This window comes from Rousettus aegyptiacus, unplaced genomic scaffold (genome assembly GCF_014176215.1).
Source record: "Rousettus aegyptiacus isolate mRouAeg1 unplaced genomic scaffold, mRouAeg1.p scaffold_m13_p_2, whole genome shotgun sequence".
NCBI lineage: Eukaryota > Metazoa > Chordata > Mammalia > Chiroptera > Pteropodidae > Rousettus > Rousettus aegyptiacus.
The window spans coordinates 83379368-83401230 of record NW_023416295.1 but is presented as its reverse complement, the minus strand read 5'-3'; the positions used below and the strand labels follow the sequence as shown (position 1 = coordinate 83401230).

General features: G+C 34.4%; 1 protein-coding gene across 4 annotated transcripts in view; it reads right to left on the bottom strand.

The window, feature by feature from the left end:
- Window positions 1–21588, bottom strand: part of EPB41L5 (erythrocyte membrane protein band 4.1 like 5) — a 140528-nt gene extending 118940 nt beyond the window's left edge. For 2 of the 4 annotated variants that reach the window (XM_016127570.2, XM_016127571.2), the window contains exons 1-3: window positions 21423–21588; window positions 14293–14480; window positions 5245–5349 (exon numbers count right to left, since the gene is read on the bottom strand). In XM_016127570.2, the coding sequence (XP_015983056.2) occupies window positions 5245–5349; window positions 14293–14472 (285 nt within the window). In that variant the 5' untranslated portion in view covers window positions 14473–14480; window positions 21423–21588. The remainder of the gene's footprint in view (window positions 1–5244; window positions 5350–14292; window positions 14481–21422) is intronic. The other 2 variants (XM_016127575.2, XM_016127574.2) reach the window with 2 other exon arrangements.
- Between the last annotated feature and the right edge of the window lie 275 nt (window positions 21589–21863).

The following is a 21863-nucleotide window of genomic DNA, read 5'->3' as shown; positions in this document are numbered from 1 at the left end:
TCAGATTAGAAAGGAATTACACATATTCAGATTAGAAAGGAAAAAGTAAAACTATCTCTTTTTGCAGATGATATTATACATAAAACATTAAAACAAACAAGTTCAGTAAGATGGCAAGATAAAAGATAAATATACAAAAATGAATTGTATTTCTATATACTAGCAATGAACAATCCAAAAATAATATCAGGAAAACAATTACATGTATAACAGCTTCAAAGGAATAAAAAAAATCAGTAAATTGATGAGGCTATAGTTTACTTTTTTTCCTATCTATGCATATAATCTGAGATGCTCTCATTAATATATTAATATAATCATATAAATGATTTTTTGCTGTGAATAAACCCATATATATACATACATGGTCAACTTATTTTCAATAAGCATGCCAAGACCAAACAATGGGAAAAGAATAAACTCTTCAATAAATGGTGCTAGGACGACTGGATAGTCACATGCAAAAAAATGAATTTAAACCCTCTACCTTATAGCAGATACAAAAACTAACTCCCAATGAATGGATAAGAAAACATGTAAATCTTTGTGACCATGAACTAGACAACAGTCTGCAGATGACTAAAAGCATAAATGACCAAAGAGTAAATAAACTAAATTTCATCAAAATTAAAAACTTTTGTGCGAAAAACACTATGAAGAAAGTAGAAAGCCAAACTACAGAATGGGAAAAAATATTTGCAAATCATGTATCTGAGAAGCATCTAGTACCCAAAAAATATATAGAACTTTTATAACTCAACAATAAAAAGGCAAATAACCTAATTTAAAAAATAAGCTAAGTATCCAAACAGGCATTTCTCTAAAAAAAGATACATCACTGGTCAATAAGCACACGAAAAGATGTTCAACATCATTAGTCATTAGGGAAATTCAAATCATATTCACAATGAGACCAACTTCATACCAACTAGCATGGCTGGAATCAAAAGAAGGGGAAATATAGTGGTTGTGAGAATATGGAGAAATTAGGACCCTCATACACTCTTGGTAGGAATGTAGAATGGTACAGCCTAGTGGAAAACAGTTTGGCAAGTTCCTCAAAAAGTTAAACAGAGTTATCTTATGATCCAGCAATTCCACTCTTAGATACATATCCAAGAGAACTGAAAATTATGTTCATGCAAAAACTTGTACACAAATATTCACAGCAACATTATTCAAACAGCCAAAAATTAATAAACCCAAATGTCCACCAATGAATGGATAAACAAAATGTGGTAAATCCATACAATGGAATATTATTCAGTCATACAGATCAAGTACTGATTGATATATATGACAATATGGATCAATCTTGAAAACATTATGCTAAATGAGTTTACGAACTTAAAGGCTACATAGTATATGGTTCCATTTATATGAAATTTTCAGAATAGAAAAATTCATACAAACGTATAAGCATTTGCCAAGGGTTGTGGGATGGGGGGAATGGGGAGTGACTGGTAACATGTACAGGATTTCTTTGGGGGTAATAAAAATGTTCTAGAATTAAGACAGTGGTGATAGTTGCACAACTCTGAATATACAAAAACCACTGAATTTTATAGTATGTATATTATATCTCAATTTTTAGTGAGTGGCCTAGTTTAGGCAAATTTTATGGCCATCTTAAAATCAACTCTTTTCCTCAAGCATCACTTCTCTCTTATAATTCCCCTACTCCAAAACTATACTTCTAGAGGAGATAACTCTACAACACCATCTGCAAAGAACTGTCTGTATTTATAAGGTAAATGGAATATCAGAAGTTTCATAAGCCCCTTCACTTCCCAAATATTTCAGCCCAGAAGTAATTAGGTGGTCTGAACAAGGCCAACATCTGTGCAGGGAGAGACCAAGGATGAATTCCATCTCTAGCCTCCATTCCAGGGCGAGTAATGAGTCAAATACACTGATAATAATCAAAGCCTGGTTTCTGTAGAAGAGAACAACAAACATGGAAAAGGGCTGGAACAAGAAAATATAAGATGAACATTTTCTTGAGCCTGAAAGTCAGGAAATGCTCAAATGATGTGTGCATGCTGAATGAATATATCAGCCATCTTGAAGTGGTTCCCACTGGCCAAACCTGGAAAAATTTGAGCATCAAAATAAATGACAGTTACAGATTATGACCCACTGAATAAAACAGGAATCCATTAATTCATATATGTATAAATACAAAGTTTGATCAGAAACAATCTCCAAGTAATTGCCTACTCTGAGAAAACTGCCCACAAAAAAATTATTAATTACAAAGAGTTAAAGAATAATTTTATAATGGAGAGGGCCTGGCAGACAATTCCTTCATCAAGGTATCAAAGTTAGTGCCAGTAATGGGACAAAATAAAATTAAATATCACCTAAAATTAAGTGTCACCTGACAGGACAGAGTAAGAACACAGATTCACTTCTGATAATTTCCTACCAAAGCTGTCTAAGATAAACCTAGTTCACGAGGAATCATCAGACAAACCCAAATTAAGAGACAGCCTACAAAATAACTGGCTTCTATCTTCAAAACTGTGAAGGTCATGAAAGTCAAGGAAAGCCTAAGGAACTGCAATGTTCCAGTTTGAAGGCCACTAAAGACACATGACAAATGAATGTAAACTGTGATTCTGAACATGACCCTATGGCTATAAAGGATACTCTAGGGACAACTGGTCTAACTTGAATGGATGCTGGTAATGTTGCAATGTTAACTTCCTGATTTTAACAGCTGTACTGAGTTATGCAAGAAAATATGCTTGTTTGCAGGAAACATACACTGAAGAATGCAGGGATGATGGGACATCATATCTCCAACTCTCTCTCAGGTGGTTCCAGAAAACTATGCCTTGCAACTTTTCCGTAAATATGAGATTGTTTCAACTCTAAAATTAAATGTGAACACAACACACATTCGCATGTTCACATCATAAGTGAACATAAAATAGGCTGATATAAGCAAAAACAACTTAAAACAATGCAAAAAAAAAATCATGTACATGATTATATACATATTAATGAGAGCAAACACAGATTGGATATATACGTATAGACAGAAAAAAAAGTAAACTATGGCTTCATCAATTTACTAATTTTGGTTACCTCCATGATTGATGTATAATTCTAGTTATAATTGGACTGATCTAAAATGACAAATAAACTAAACTTTAACATGCTAATTTTATATATGTATATATGCATACATATACATGTATGTGTGTATGTGTGTTTGTGCATATATATGGATATGACATAGATCCAAGGTTAAATTGTAACATGTTAATTCCTTGGTCATTTTTTTCCTCCCTCACCCTCTTTAGATTCTACAGTTTTGTCAACACAGTAAATATGACAAAGAGATATGGAAATCATTGGGTTAATATAGTTTACAGAGATGATTTTGGCCAAAAAATCCACTTGATCAACCAAGTTCATTATCTTTACTGATAAATTGAAATGTTTTGTAAAGTATTAGTTTTGTTTCATTCTGAGGTTAAATCTGGCCAAACACCAAATAACTAACTCTTCTCTAAAACAAGTAAGTCTTCTCTATGTTTAATTAATGTCATAGGACTGTTAACAGAATCAAGTGAGTTAGCCCTTTAAGAATATTTCAAGTGCTATCTAGAGTTTATTTTAATAGCTTTCATCTACCAATCATTGTTCTTTCAGCTCAACTCACATTTTAAAGTATTTTAGTGAAAGGAAAAATAGAAAATAAATAAAAGCTTAATAAAATTTCAACTTAATGCCTAGATTTCTGGGCATTGGAAGGGATAAACCAGAACTAAAAGTAGAGATTCAAACAAGGCACTGTGTGTCTTCAGGGGTAAAATATCATTTTGGGATCTAGTAATTCAGTAATTGCTGATACTAGCAAAGAGCATAATATGACTAAGCAATGGGTTGCTTATCTATTTCTTTTCACAACTACTTAAACATTTTAAGAAAAGTACCTGAAACCTAATATTGGCATACTTCTACCTCTTTTCCCCTACAACTCCTCAAAAAAAAGAGAACTCTGAACTGTCTGCCCCTAAAACCATTTTTTTTTTTCATCTGACTCCAAGACTAACTCCTGCGTGAGTCAGTGAGTGGTGAGTGAATGTGAAAACCTAGGGTATTACTGTATAGTATTGCAGACTTTATATAAACACCGTACAAATACTTAGGTTACACTAAGTTTATTTAAAAAAAATATGTAAGCTACTCTATCACTAGGTGATGGGAATTTTTCAGCTCCTTTATAATCTTATGGAACCACTGTTGTATGTGTGGTCCATCGCATCGTTACGCAGCACATGACTGTATTCAAATTTTGGTATTCAGTTGGATGATATGACCACTAATTCACCTTCCAATCTCATCTAATACTTTCTTTGAAATACCAATCAAATCCTACCACAATACTTGGTTCTTTGAAAAGTCTCTAACATCCTACCCTATTACATATACTGTTCTCTCCTCTGAAATGTATGCATAAAGAACATCTATTTATAGACACAGAATCACAGGTCAGGAAGAGATGTTAAGGAATACCCTAATCCACTAACCTTAATTTGCAAGTTAGAAAATTCTATCACGTACCTACAAGACTCTAGCATTCTTTCCATTACCCAGTGCTTCTCAAACTCCAGTATGCCTAAGAACCAACCCAGTAGTTCTTACACAGATTTCCAAGCCTCATCCACAAAGACCATGCTCTACTAATTTGAGGACAGACCTCGCATGTTTTTTAAACAAGCGCTTCAGATTATAATGAAGCAAGGGGTAAAAGCTTCAGACCATAATAAGAAAATCAGGAAAAAAAGAACGCATTAAGAACAGGTATAAACCTAAAAGCAACAAATGAGCAGTACAAACAGAGACTCATGGACTACAGACTAGTGGTTACCAGAGGACAATAGAGTAGTGGTTACTAGTGGGGTGGAGCAGAGAGGCAGTCAGGGAAAAGGGGGTCAAATATGGGGCGGAATGAAGTGGGAAAAAGGAATCAAATATATGGTAGCTAAAGGAAACTAGACTTTAGTAAACACACAATAGAATATACAGATGTCAAATGATAATGTACACCTGAAAATTATAATTGTATTAACCAATGTAACCCTCAATAAACTTAATAAAAATAGAGTAGGTAAAGTTAAAAATGAAGAAAAAAGAAAAAAAAGTAGGTAGTCTTGAAGCACTTTGCATGTCATCTGAAATTTTCCATTTTTGTCCCCATATTAGAACCTCCAAAAAACAGCTACTCACTGCTACTTGTGCTGAATCCATAAATCTCAGTCCAAAATAGTCGCTTTCAATAAGATCCAAGTGGTATGTAATCTGATCAAACAGCTCCTGACCTTTGGCTTTTTTCTGAAATGGTTAAGAAAATAAATGAATCAATAAGTGGCTTGTTATAAGATCAGCAAACCTGGCTGAAGATGGTTTTAGTAATACATGATCTCTTTTTAAAAATACATTTTTTGTAATACCAAAAATACAACCCAAATTACTACAGCACATAATGGGTAAAATATTACAGTTTTCCAATAAACCATGTAATGCCAAAAGAGAATTTGTAATCCTAAAAAAATGTTACTTCCTATTAACTTGCAATTATTACTTTGTACCTAACACTGTGCGTAAGGAAAAATTCTTGCTTTGTCATGTCAATTTTTAGAGTCCCTGCTTTAAAAAGAAACTTCATAATGTAACAGAAATTTAAGAGAAAACACAAGAAAACTTAATAAAACACAAGTACAAATTATGTGGAACTAACTGTATTTGCCTATAGATTTTAGAGAAGAGATAGTCACAAGAGACCAGAATTATCACTGAGGACTTGAAGATGGTCAGTCTGAAACTGAATAAGAATATAAGGTAGGAAACAGCAAAAAACAAAAATGGAAGGTGGGAAGGAATATAGGACAAAGGCTACTGTGATCACTGCAGAAGACATCAAATTGGAGGGAGATGGTAATAGCAAAAACACTTTTATGGAAAAAGCAGTTCTCAAAATGTGACCCCTAAAGATTCCCCAGGTCTTTTCAAAAGCTCCACAGGCCCTATGATTCTCCTCATGTACCTCAATCAAACAACATACTACAACAGTATGAATGCAGAAGCAGATAAGAGACTCAAGTACAATTTATTAGATATTTTAAAAAGATTTGCAAAAGTGCATAAAACAATACTATTCTCACTGAATTCTTTTGTTTAGTATAATAGTTATCTTTCATTAAAACATTACTTAACATACAAGGGGTATATTATTGTTATTTTTAAATTAACCAAGAAATATTTTTAAATATTTCAGTTTTAACTTCTAATATGATAACTATTGATATAACCCTCATAAGCAAAAGCTATTTGGATCCTCAATTTTCAAATATTTGCATATATATCCAATCCATATTCCTCTCCCTATATAATTTTAATTATGACTTAGAGTATTTCCTGTAAATAAACAAACCTAGTTGAATTTTTTAATTGAATCATCCATCTCTGACTTTTAATGACTATTACTTTGACTAGTCCATTGCTTTTCCTGCACTTTTTATATCCTTTCTTTTTGATAAAGATGTTATCCCTTTATCAAGATAAGAACTTTACCATGCCCTCATGCCCCAAATCTCCCTTCCAATCCTCATTATGTTTTACAGATATACTTCCTCTATTTCCTTTCTTTGGTCATGGCTAAATTTTTAAAGACAACAATCTTTACTTTGGTATCTGATTATTCTTAACACATCTTACATGCATGTATTTCACATATCTAGCAGCATGTGCTAGATTAGTTTTTCTACTCATTTGAGTTCTTCCTCAAGAAATGCTCCCCATAAGGTAACTTCTATGGCTGATCCTCAATGGTCTTCATGTTTGAGAATATTTTAATCATGCTCATCTACCTGAACGACAGTTGGCTGGATATAATATTCAAGGTTCAAAATGGTTTTCTCTCAATAATCTCTTCGATATTCAAAATATATTACTCTTATCATCTTACGGTCTATATTGCTGTTGAAAAGTGTGATGTCAATTTGAATCTTATTCCTTAATAATATTTATTCTCTTGGAAGCTTTAAACTTTTCTCTATTTGTGATGGTTTTAAATTTCACTATAATGTGTGTAGGTGTGGAGTTTTTCTTAACTCTATTTGGTACTCTATTTTTAATGAGATCTTTCATCTCTCTTTAATTCTGGGAACTCAATCTCTACTATTTCCTCAAATATTTCTCCTCTACTTTTATCATTTTAAGTTTCCTACCAGATGCTGGAACTTCTAGTTTTTTTAAACACAGTCATTTAATCAATAACCTTGATGATTATGGTTTATGTGTCCATTTAACAAATATGTAACATAGACAAAAGTTCAGAAAGCTTTAGATAATATGAAAAAAATTACACAACTAAAAAAAAATGACATGGCTAAAATCTGAATTTTGTTGTCTGCCTGTCAAGTTCAAATTCCCTAAGGGTTACATGTTACACCCAGATTTTATCTGAAATATCACCTCTCAGATCAATAATCAGAGACTCCAACTTCTTATCACAACCTCCTCTTCAAACTTATTCACAAAATTATACTTGATGCCTAGGTTCTCCAACTACATAAGAACTTCCATTGACCCTCACTTAACAAGCATCAGCCCCAATTTCTTTTTTTAACATAAAATTTACCATTCTAACCATTTTAAAATATACAATTCAGTGCCATTAAATAGTCACATATTCACAATGTTGTGCAACCATGACCACTATTCATTTCCAGAACTTTTTCAATCATCATCCCAATCAGAAACTCTATACCCATTAAACAATCACTCCTCACACCCCTCCCCTCAGCCCAATAACCTCTTTCCTACTTTCTACCATTGAATGGTATTAGCACTCTTCTGGAAAATCATTCGCCCATATATTTGAGGGTTTATTTCTAAACTGTTCCATTGGTCTATATGTCTGTATGTCAGAACCTCACTGTTTTGATAACTATAGCTTTGTAGTAAGTTTTGAAATAAAGACGTGTGAGTACAAATTTTTTTCTTCTTTTTTCAAGATTGTCTGGCTATTTGTGAAGTCCCATGAGACTGTATATGAATTTTAGGATGGACTTTCCTATGTTTGCAAAAAAGTCCTCAGAATTTGGTAGGGATCACATTGAATTTATAGATGACTTTGAGTAGTACTACCCTCTTAACAATATTTAGCCTTCCAATCCATGAATACAGGATATCTTTCCATTTATTGAGGTATTCTTTCATTTCCCTCAGAAATGTTTTGTAGTTTTCAATGTACAGGCATACCTCAGAGATATGGTTCCAGACCACTGCAATAAAGCAAATATCACAATAAAGCAGGCTACATGAGCTTTATGGTTTCCCAGTGCATATAAATGTTTATAATATAATCTATTAGGTATGCAATAACATTACGTCTAAAAAAAATACATAAATTTAAAAACACTTTATATCTAAAAAATGCTAACCATCATCTGAACCTTCAGTGAGTTATACTCGTTTTACTGGTGCAAGGTCTTACCTTCATTTATAAAAAATGCCATACCTGTGAGGCACAATATGACAAGGTATGCCTAGCCTATACAAGTGTTTTGCCTCCTTGGTTAAATGTATTCCTAAGCATTTTATTCTCCTTGATGCTACTGTAAATGAATTTTCTTAATTTCAGTGTCAAATTGTTCATTGTCAACGTATAGTATAATGCCTTTTTTTGGTTGATATTTTATCCTGCAATGTTGCTGGATTCACTTATTAGCTCTAAAAGGCTATGTGTGGAATCTTTAGGATTTTCTACTTATAAGATCATGTCATCTTGAACAGAGATAATTTTACTTCTTCCTTTACAATTTAGATGCCTATTATTTCTTTTTCTGCCTAACTGCTCTGGCTAGAACTTCTAATACTATGCTGAATAGAAGTGGTGAAAGCAGGCATCCTCGTTTTATTCTTTATCTTAGAGGAAAAGGAACTTCTACTCTTATCTTCCATTTCATAACTTTTATTTCATGCTTCCTATTTTGTAGTTTCTTTCTACCTACAGGAAAAGTTCCTATAAATGACTTCCTACTAATTTGTCCTTTATTATAACTCACATTATTTTGTCCCATTGACAGTATTATTTATTATACTTTCATACCTAATTTTTCCATTTGGTCTTTTTAAGTAAGTTTTACTCTTGTTTAGTATTGCTAATATTTTCCCTTACCTTTTAGAAAATTTATTAGACTGTTTTTTCCCATCTGCCTTTGCATCTAGTGCTATCTGTAATAATTTGTTGTCTTTTGTTATTTGACTTTTGATGCTTGTGCTCACTCATCTCCTTATTTTGGCCATATTCATTAGGAATAAGTTACTTTCTGTATATCATGTGTAACAAAAAAGAGGTCAACCCAGTTCTCTATCAGCTCCATTTAGCTCTGAGAAATCAATGGGGGTACAGGGGAGTCCTATGGAAGAGAACCCCAAGAACCAAAATAACCACAGTTAATCACTTTCCATTCAATAAACTCCGTAAGTTAGTGATTTGCTCCCATTCCCAAGGGAGAAGTAAAGTAACATTGGGAAAGATATATCTTTTCATTATAATTTATCGTTCCCTAAGAGTTTGGTGAAAGAGAGGCAGGGAATATAGGTAAGGGAATTTTAGGGGTGAGGAATTTTAGAGGGAACTTTAGCCAACACAATCATTACTTACTTTTGAGGACAGTTGCATACACCGTCTCAGTCCTTGCTTTCATACCACTCAGTCAGGGGCCAGATACTAATTATGACAACAACTGGGGGTAAAGATCAAGGCCTGACTTCAAACAGCCACCCTCCCCAAGTAATACTTCCATAATTCCCCTAACCTGTAGCTGCCACCACTGCCACCACCACAACCACCACTGAGAGCACATATACACACACATCCCATTACCCCATTACCAACACTCCTTCCCTAAGGCCTTCTAATGTTTATTTCTTATATTTTATGATCTTTCCTTCAGAGATTAATTTTGGGGGAATAAGCCAGCAGCTGGCTGGCTTATTCCAAAAACAGCAAGTTCAATGGCTTAAGTAAAGCGAACAAGAGAAAAAATGGTCAACAATGTAACAGAAATCAGCAAAAGGCCATGAAATCTTAAACCCACATGGACAAATAAGATGAACTAACACAATATTTGAGCAGATTTGTTCTATGAGAAATATGGACAAAGGAAGGAGAGAGATTGTCATTACTGGAAACAAAAGAAAATTTCTGATTTTAAATCATACTCATAATAACTAAGTCACAAAGCACTAACAAACTTCAACAGCAAACAGCAATTATGCAAAACTTTGCAAATGCCAATGACCTTAAACAGAACACAAAACATTTGTAAATTATAGCAGAAAGCCACAGAAATCATCTACAGCATTCGCTTCTCTGGTACCAAACTTACATGCTTCCATCACCTTAATTCTAAGATACATATCTGGAATCGATTTCATATTCCATCAACATTCTTTATGTGCTTCAAAGACCAAAGGAAGCATGACTTAAAAAATTACTCTCCTCCTTATTATTCTGCCAAAGCATCATTTGCCAGCCTCTTAAAACATGACAACTGCGTTCTGAGAAAATAACGAATGGACTGCCAACTGGGTAACTATTTCCTCAGAATAAAAAACTTCTCGAGTAATCACTCCTTAATAGAAGTTAACTGAGGCCAACTAACAGTGAACGCAGGCATTTGCAGGTTCCTGATGTTAATAATGCTCAATCTAACAGAAATCTGACATCTCAAAAGAGAATTTCTCGAAACACTTGAGAATTTGCCTGTTTTCCAAGGCAACTACACCATTTTACACTCCTGCTGAAAAATAGAAGAGGGTCCAAATTTCCCCATATCCTCACCAACACTTGCTATTACTTTTTTACTTTAGCCTATCTCGTTGGTGTGAAGTAGCATATCATTGTAGTTATTATACATTTCCCTGTGCTTAATGGTCTTTTCTATATTCTATTTGGAGAAATTCCCATTCAGATCTCTTACCTATTTTTAAACTGGGTAATATCCCTTTTTGTTATTGTATTAAAACAGTTCTTTATATATTCTGGATACAAGTGCTTATCAGATATATAATCATGCAAAAATTTCTCCCATTTTGTGAGACAGTCTTTTCACTCTCTTGATGGTGTTCTTTGAGGCACAAAACTTTTAATTTTGATAAAGCCTAATTTATTTTTCCTTCTGTTGTTCATGTTTTTGGTGACATGGCTAAGAAACTGGTGTCAAATCCAAGATCATAAAGATTTATCCCTACATTTTCTTCTAAGAGTTTTATAGTCTTGGCTCTTACATTAGTGTTTGTCCATTTTAAGCTAATTTTTACATATGATGTGAGGTAAGTTTCCAAGTTAATTCTTTTGCATGTGGCTATCCAGTTCTCCCAGCATCACTTTTTGAAAAAAAACTATTCTTTCCCCCCAATGAATGGTTCTGAAACCCTTGTCAAATACCAAATGATCATTGATGTATGGGTTTATTTCTGGGTTCTCTATTTTATTATGCTGATCTGTGTGTGTCTTTCCTTCTGCCAGTAGCACAATATTGATTACCATTGCTTTGCAGTAAGTCTTAAAATTGGGAATTATCAGTCCTAATACTTTGTTCTTTATCAATATTGTTTTGGCTGGGTCCCTTGCAATTCCATATGAATTTTATAATCAGTTTCTCAATTTCTACGAATAAGTCAGCCTGTATTCTGGTGACTCTGTAGATCAGTTTCAGCTGTACTGCTATCTTAACAATGTTAAGTCTCCCAATTTGTGAACATGAGATGTTATTTTTCTTTTATTTAAAGGTATAACTATACACAATCTATATAATTTAAAGACTTCAGCATCTGTATCAGCAAAGTAGAAATATAAGATTATCTATTGGTTAATCGAATATTTCCTATTAAAACAGGCAATATAGAGTTTGACAAGACAAACTAGTTACTAAACACTAATAAATCAGAAATCAAAGGAGTTACTGTGACATTTACAAAGAAAAAAATTTTAAATCACATAGAAATTTCTACCCGATGTCTTTATCATTCACTGAAAGGCATTCTCACTGTTTCAGTACTTTTTTAAAAAGAAAAGGAAATAGAAGGTATTTAAACTGTTCCCCCAATTTTAAGGAGAAAATTGAAAGAGCAGAAAAAGACCATCGCTACTTGTATATATTAATCTGGAGTCTATAGATTTAAATTACTCTATTTAATCACAAATAATACCTTACATATTGCTTGGGCAATCATCTTAGTTCTATGCTGGCTTGCAACAGTAACTAGTGACCCTAATCCTAATGGGAAATGAGTATGTGCTTCCTTCATTCTCCAAAATCAATTCTACGTCTTTCAGCATCATACTAGACTGGTCAAGAAGCTAAATGAGAAAAAGGGAAAACCTTTTCTTCTCAGAAATGAATATTCATCTGGTCTATTTTTTTCTTTATTAAGGCAGTTTAGTTGGCAGGCCAATGATTATTTTAGATCCATGCAAGTATCTAGAGTTAGTTTACTAACTCTAAGATTTCACCTGCGGAGCTGAAAAGGCAATTGTTCTAGTTCTACAAAAAGTTAAATTTAAAACTCTTGACTTTTCACTGCAACTCTCTGCATACAAGAGGCCAGCTTGCATTTCTGGCCTTGATTAAGTATTACATACACCCTACTGAGCATACCAAGCACAGGAAACCATTCTATACCAGTCACTAGCCATTTGTTCCACTACTTTAAAACCAAGTGCTTTCTCCTCCACACTACACTGCCTTTTTAAAAAGCTCCTACAAAATCTATTTTCCTAGTACAAGGCCTTTCCATCGACAACTCTGAGACTTCATACTTCAAACATTAGGTAACAAGAAACTTCTTTCCAGTCTCCTACTCAACAATCTCAAGCTTTTCACCACATAATATTTTAATGGAATAGTACACAAAACTCTTAAGATATTTATCAAATAAAAATGAATATGAATACTATTCTCACAAAGTATCACATATTGGAATGTCTGATGAGCCCTCAAGAAGCCCTTACAGGACAAGAATTTAAATGCCTTATTAAAGTCTTCCAGATTCAAAAACTCTAAAAATGTCATCTAATGTAAAAATAAATACTCATAACGATGGCTTTAAAACATTTTTAGAAATCTTGTCTTTAATTTTATATTCCATTATTAAAAAAATTCATAAGGTACATATCTAATATTCTAAATTATTCAATTAATCAGAATACTCATTTAAACAAACAATCCAACTCCTTAATCTCTCATTCTGTGAGCTTAAAGCCTTCTTGAGCTTATTCAGATATGTGTTATTGCAGCATCCAGGCTATCTATCGCCTTGTACAAAAGGACTTTTTTAAAACTGCATTTTAGGTAAATGAGTGTGTACTAGAGAGTTTGTGGAGAAGACACTATAGAACATCCAATGACACTTACATCAAAACTGCACATTTTACAGCTTAGTTAGGAAAACTGTTTAGTGCAGAACAAAGACACGAGAGAAATTTGGCATTAGTTAACAGCTCAGAAAGAAACTTCCACGAAGCCATATGACTACCTCTCCCTCCCCTTAAAAAAAAAAAAAAAAAAAAAAATGCCTGCAAGAAATAAGTTAACCCCTTTCAAATATAATGGACTGCTTTACACTGTTAGTATTATTCATAACTGCAAAAAAACTATCCAAAATTTAAATACAATTACAACATCCTGTCTTGAAATAAAGATTACAGTGTATTAAAAACTTCCCCTGCGAATGACTTCAGGAGCAAAGAGGTAGTCAGATTTGAGGGATATGAAGAAAGTCCTTTTCCTCATTTCATTAAAATTTCTGCAAGCATATCAAACTGGGGAGGATTTGTTTTGAGAAAAGTGAGAAGTGTTCTGAAAACTACAGGAAAGTATCAAGAAATAAAAGTCTTACAGTATACATATAGGTATTCTTCTGGTTCCCAAAGTTTCTCACTGCTTTAACAATTGCTCAAGTATTGTGAGAAATCCACCAGAGTACTATGTGTACTGCCATCATAAAGAACATACATAAATACACACAAATGTCTCGCAGCAACAACTGCCGTATTATTTGAATGTTTAGGCAGCACGCACCAATTTCAGAGAAATATTATCATGCCAGGTACCTAACCACTACCTGATTATGTACCTATGTTATAGTGCATGATCTATACTAACCCATATTACCTAATTCTCCCAGGAAGTTATCAAGTAGTAAGTGTAAATGAAGAAAGTGATCTCATACAGAATTTGCAGGTCTGCAAGATCTACATACCGGCAAGTCCACACTAACATCAGTACCATCCAGAAGGGACACTCGACATGTGATGATGGATTTAGAATCTCCAGCTGCAGGAATGTGTGTGGCAGCTCGTTGAGCTTCTCTGAGTCGTTCCTTCTCAGCATGTTTACGCATTGACCGACGCCCAAGTGTTCTACGGAAGAACCTCAGCATTTTTGTCACTATAAAGCCAGAGAGAAAAAGATATCAGAAGACTCCCCACAATTTGTAGTCAGACAAATGGTGTTATTTAGTAAAGTCCTGTGGACGTTAGTGGTTATGTTATTCAAAAGGGCTCCTGGTCTAGTAAATCTGAAAAAAAGTAAAAACTGGCTACTTCAATTTAAAGTTTTTAAAGACATTATATAAAATAGACATAGGCTTACAGTATTTCTAAACTTACCGTACTATTTTATAAGGAGCCGTTCCGGTAGAAGAGGGTAAACATTTATGAAGCTTATCACATCTTTTAGGTCAATAAATTATATGTAAAATAGCCATATATCCCTACAAACGTTAGGAGACGATGCCATATACTAAGGCATCCTGTGATGATAACAATCCTAAAAAGTCTCTTCTGAGCGTTCATAATAAAAATACAAAATTACTCACTTATTTCAACTAAAATACAAATAATTCAAATATGTTTTCATCGAATATTCTACAGATTTTAAATTGCCACTTAATATAAACAATTATTTAGAATATCAAATGTTACTTCTTTATCTCTATTAAGAAAATTACAGTTAATCAAAGTAATTAAGATATTAATTTTAAAAATACAGCACACATAAAATGGAAATATAAGAACTACCTTGCTAACCTGTTTGAATTTACAAAAGTAAAAGTTTGAGAAAAATAAGTACACATAACTAAGCCAACAAATAAAGACAATTAATTCCAGAGAAAACAAGAAGTTGCACAGAAAAGAGAAAGTAATCACAGTACACTACATGACTCAGCTAATTGTTTAATCATTATACCATAAATGCTACATATTGATCTATCCATAAAATAACTGAATGAAGGTATATATAAATGTAGGTGAGGACAGAGCGCTAATCCCTCATCTTATCTAGCAGAAATTCAATAGATAATTCAAATCAAGAAGTAACAATAAGAGCATGTTATGTAATATGTGACTGGTTGCCTTGAGGAGGGAGCAGAATTCAAGATAGTGATTTTCAAAAGAAGCCTTCCCATCAGATGGCTCTTTCAACTAGTTTTATTTATAAACCTGATAAGAAATAAAACCTAATTTTAAATAAATACTATCGCAAAAAATAAGCATCTATAAATTAAAGGTTATTGTACACGTACTACAAGTATAGATATTCATAATGAGGTAAACTGGCAAAGCCATGATACTTGTAATTTATATATTTACTTGCTTGGATCCTAAGGAAATAACTGAAATTTTTAATAACTTTTTAAGTTTACAAAGCACTCATACATAACATCTAGATCCGGTCTCTCCAGATTTTCAGGCATTGCTCCCTTTTCACCTTGCTATTCAGTCTTATTTCAGTTCCCTATGAAGGTTGAACTTGTTATCCCAGACTTCTAAAGCCTTATGTCAGAGAATTTCTCCTTTTAACTCAACTCCACCTATAAAGAGAAAGTTCCACTGAACCTTGAAAGTATTTTACTGTTTTACTAATCAGATTTTAATTATTCATTTACATGTCTGTCTCCTTTACTGTAAGGTCCTTGAGGAAATAATTCCTACCCAACATATTTAATCATTAAGTACAACCAAATAATTGTACTTGATCTTCAGAAACATACCCCAAAGTATTATCTTATTTTCATGACAATGGTCAGAGATATTGGCCAAGTCCATTATTTAGTAAATAGTGAAGACAGGGCTCAAAGTGATTTTCTAACTCTACATTTTGGTCCTTCTTTTACTATATCATAGAACCATTTATGTAAAACTCACAATTTAAAGGTAAGAATTTGTTAGGCCCTTATCAGAGGTGTTTGCACATATATTCTATTCGGATGGTTGCCCCTTTGCCTCGCTGATTGTTTCTTTTGCTGTTCTGAAGCTTTTAAATTTGATCTAGTCCCATTCATTTATTTTTGCTTTTACTTCCTTTGCCTTTAAGGTCAAATTCATAAAACTATCTCTAAATCCAAGGTCCTTAAGTTTAGTACGTATGTTTTGGTCTAAGAAATTTATCATTTCAGGTCTTTTGTTCAGGTCCTGGATCCATTTTGAGTTAATTTTGTTGTATGGTGATAAACAGTCTAGTTTCATTCTTTTGCATGTGGCTTTCCAGTTTTCCCAGCACCATTTATTGAAGAGGCTTTCTTTTCATCATTGTATGATTTTGGCTCCTTTGTCAAAAATTATTTGCCTATATACACAGGGGTTTACTTTTGGACTCTCAGTTCTGTTCCACTGGTCTGTGTTTGTTTTTCTGCCAAATACCATGCTGTTTTGATTACTGTTACTTTGTAATATAATCTGAAGTCAGGTAAAATGGCTTAATATCCAAAATAGATGAAGAATTCATACAATTCAACAAAAAACAACCCAATTAAAAAATGGGCAGAGGACCTGAACAGGCACTTTTACCAAGAAGACATAAAAATGGCCAACAGATATATGAGAAGATGCTCAACTTCGCTAGCTATTAGGGAAATGCAAAACTACAATGAGATACCATCTTACACCTGTTAGAATGGCTATCATCAACAAGATAACAAGTGTTGGAGAGGATGTGAGGAAAAAAGAACCCTCATAAACTGCTGGTGGGAATGCGAACTGGTACAAACACTATGGAAAAAATGTAGGTTTTCCTTAAAAAACTAAGAAGTGAATTATCATAAGATCTAGCAATCCCTCTTCTGGGTATTTACCCACAAAGATATACACATCCCAATTTTCATAGCAGCACTATTCACAGAGGACAGGGCATAGAAGCAATCAAAGTGTCCTGTGATAGAAGACTGGATAAAGATGATGTAGTACATATACAATGGACTATTATTCAGCCATAAAAAAAAGATGAAATACTGCCATTTGCGACAACACGGATAGATCTTGAGATAACCATGCTAAATGAAATAAGTCAGACAGAAAAAGCTGAGAACCACATGATTTCATTCATATTGAGATATAAAATTTAAAGCAACAAACAAACATGACAAACAAACAAAGACTCATGGACATGAATAGTGGATTAGTGGTTACCAGAAGGAAGGGGGAGGGAGGAGGTAGATAGAGGGAAAAGGAGTCAAATATTTGGTGATGGAGGAAATCTAACTTTGGGTGGTGAACACACAATACAATATGTATATGGCAAACTTAAATTATACACTTGAAACTTACTTGATTTTATTAATCAATGTCACCCCCAATAATTTTTAATAAAAAAATAAAGATAAAGAAATTAAAGCTCACAGCTAAAAAGTTAAATTAAAATACCAACAAAGCATATGATGAATTTATTTTCTTTGACATTAATTCAGCTCATTCAACAAACAGTAATCAGAAAAATAAAGATGCAAAGTAAAACTACATATTAAAAGAGACTTAAAATGCGTATCAATCACAATGAATTAACCTAGTCTAGATCCTAATTCCAATAAATGTTTTTTAAGTTGTCAGGTGTTATCACTGGGAGAAGCTAGGTGAAAGGTATATGGGAATTCTGTACTATTACTACTTCTACATAAGCCTAAAATTATTTCAAAATAAAAAATTTTTAAGTCACACATTTGTTATATGTAACTTAACAAATCTTGTATAAACATTTGATGCTTTAAACTAAGTGTATTTGTAAACAAAAATAAAAACTGAAATACCAACATCTTAAAAATTAATAGCTAGAAATTGAGGATTATACCCTCATTTTACAAGTATGTGACTCTTATATAATTACATAAACTAACAAATCCATGAGAATTGTCATCTGAGCTTTCCAAGGACATAATTATACACACACATTTGAACACTGACTGGACTGTTTATAATAACCAAGGAATTACTGCCATTTTAATTCTAGATAAAATAGTGGTATTAAAGATAAGTTTTGAAAAGTCATTACCTTTTAAAAGATATACACTGAAATTAGCCAGATAACTGGCCAATAACTGTTGAAGCTAGATGATGGGTACATGGGGGTTTATTGTACTCTTCTGACTATTTCTGTATATGTTGAATTTTTCTATAATAAAAAAGTTTTTTTAAGGGAAAAATATTTAAAATGCACTACAACTTTGTGGTTCTTAGTAATAAAACTTGTTTTATAATTTGTTAAGTTTTCTGACTTTCACCTTATCCTACATCTTGAAAATAAAGACTTATTATACAAATAGAGTTAACCTGCTATGGAAAAATACAGCTTCTTTCAGATTTAGAATTTTAATAACTATGTATTTTGAACTAAAAAACCCAATTCTACAACAAATTCTTCACAAAAATAAGACAGCAACCTACATGAAAATAAATTTCAGAAAGACTAAAGATTTAAAAATAAATGAAGACTGGAAGGAAACAAATAGTATATTAGAGAACAGGGCTGTTAAAATTTTTCTGCAAAAGAATTTTTTTGAAAAGATTAAAAGCAGTTTAATAAAAAACTATCACAAACCATTAAGATTAACAATCCAACAGAAAAATAAAGGGGTAAGATATGAAGAAACAAGCTCTAAAAGATGATATGCAATGAAAATATTTATTTAGAAGATGTTCAACCTCAACAGTACCTAAGGAAATCTAAATATAAAATTAAAATATTGTCTGTCATGTAAAAGACTAAAGATAGCCACTGTTGAAAAGGATATAGGAAAAACAATACACTGTCCTCTTTGGAGGAGTATTTGACCACACAAATAAAATTTTAATATGCATACCCTTTCACTCAGCAATTCTATCTATATCTGAAGAAACAGTCCTACATATGCTTCAAGTCGTAAGAACAAGGAATTTTCAGGACATAATTAACTTTAGAAAATGTTAAATATGTTCAACACACAAAGTTGTTAAATTATCATACATACGACATGCAACGGAGTTGTTTTTAAAACACAGCTGACTTAAACACAAAATTTATAAGTGAAAACTGAAATCAAGAGAATACAGTTTTATCCCACAGAGTCGGGATACATATACATACTTATGTCTTAGACAAACGAACTAGAAGGACATGCAAACTATTAAGTGAGGTTATCTCTGGAGAGGGTCACGTGGAGGTACTTAAATCTTTTATACTAGGAATATATGAACGCATCAGAAAAGTTTTTAAACTATATTGTTAAAAAAATTTTTCCCCATATTCACTTTTCCCACCCCTACTCCCACCTACGTTCTTCATACTACACCAGTGGATTTTTAGCAACCACAAATCTGATCCCTGTTTAAAATTTTTTAATGGCCTTGCTCCCTGATATACTTCCTCTACCTGCCTGAACCTTGGCAGCCCACTCCCAGCTGCTCACTGCTGTAGTATCCCTTCGCAAATCTTTTTAACTGCTTTTTTCCCCCCTTAACTCTTCCACCTTTCTGGAATGTTCCTTTTTCCACTTCACCTTTCCCGCACTCCCCTACCCTCTCCTACTTCCCGTGGCTAACTTCAAATTTCTGGTTGAAATGCCTTTTCTTCAGAAAAGTATTCCCAATTCCTCAGTCTGAATTAGGTGCACCTTTTAGTACTCTTAGCCTTTTCTTTATAATACTTAAAGAAACTATAATTAAATATTCAATTGTTTAATTACTTTTTTTACTGGGTACTTCCCCAGTAAGATACAAAGACAGGGAGCCCTAATCTGACTCATTCACCACTATGACCTAACTAGCACAACCACCTGCATATTAGGCACTTAATAAAGAACTTGTCTGACACTAAAATGATAGTGAAATTTTGAGATAGGTTTTTTAAAAATTACTAGTTTTTAATCTGTTGCTTCTCGTTTTTTTGGCAGAGTTTCCTTAAAAATCATAAAAATACAAATTGCATTTACTACTAAAGTTAACTGAAGTTTTTGTTTAGACATATCTAAAACTAAAACGTCATGAAATATGTATACTCATACATGACTGGAGGTCACAATTTTTGGTAAGCAACTGCTTTTTAATAAAGCAACATATCAAAATACAGCAAGTGCGGCCATAAAGATAATATCTTTTGCCCAGTAGTCCCAAAATATTTTCTGAGATTTTAAGAAAATTCAACAGAAATTACGCTGTACATATCATTTTCTAATAAGGTTTGCCCATATAAAAAAAAGAAAACCCTGCAAACTAGTTGATATGCACTAATAATCAACTATGTTAGGCAGGGTTCAGCAATGTGTAATGTTGGAAATGGAGTTATTGTAAATTTTTATCCTTATTCTTAAAAAAATTTCTTTGATATTAATTCAAAATGTCAGTTTAAAAGACTTGGGTCTCTTGCTCTCAAATAAAATTCAGGAGACTTGGTAACCATAAAGAGAGTGGCAAAACAATTCATGTTTACACGCCAAAGAACCCATCATTAACATGCCCATGCCACGGATGGGGGCGGGGAGGGTCCCTTAGACCTCGTCCTTCCTGGGAACACATCTGCCTATCAAAACTTCAAAGTGGCTCAAGTATTAGTCAAAAGCGAATGAGCTCCAAAAGTGCACTCGGGTTTTTGTTATAAGACTGTGACAGAAACTCAAGGTGTGTTGTTTTCCTTGACCTGCCACATTCACTCTACCAGCTGGAGGGCTAAGACGCTGACTCGCAGGTGAAAGGCGCCCACCGCCCTCTCACCAGGCCGGCGGCCCCCTAGCTAGTCCGGAGCGAGGCCCCGGCCTGCCATCAGGGCGTACCCCCCCCACCCCCAGGCACACTCCGACGAGCTTCGCCCCCGGCGCTCCGCTCCCGCAGCTCAGTATCGCCTGAAACTCGGCGGCCCTACCCCATTGGCCAATGCCGCCCCTCCCCTGTCGCGAGTTTAATATTTTGCCGGCCAGTCTGGGAAGCTCCGGGCGGCCGGAGGATCCTGGGGCGAGGCCGCAGCACGGACCGTGAGCGCAGAGTCCCAGTGCGGGCGAGGAGGGGTCACTGGAGCTGTGAGGTGAGCGGGGCGTGGAGCAAGCCGGGCGCTGGCAGGGCAGCCAGAGCCGCTGGGCCTCGCGCTTACCTGGGCCGGGACGACAGCGCAGCGACGACCAGAGGGGAGAGGTCTCGAGCAAGGCTGAGGAGGGGGCGGCTTCTCCGAGATACCAAGAAATGGCGGCCAGAAGCGCGAACCCACCCGACGATAATCCCCCGGAGGACCCAGGCTACCCGCCGGCCCGCCCCTTAAAGCCCCCTCTAAGCTCCGCCCCGGGGGCGGGGCGCATCGCTCTTAAATGGGCAATGACACCGCCCCGGAAATCGCCCGGCTGGGCGGGTTAAAGGGGCGATGCCTGCCGCTGCCAACCTAGAACCTGCGCAAGCGGCCTCAGGTTCGCGTTTGGTTTAAAAGCGAGCTGCCGAAACGCATCCCTGACCATCAGACGTTCACCCTCCGAGTGGGTGCAAGCCCGCACATAGCCTCACAATTAATTAGTCATATCACAAAGACGGCTTACCGCTGTCG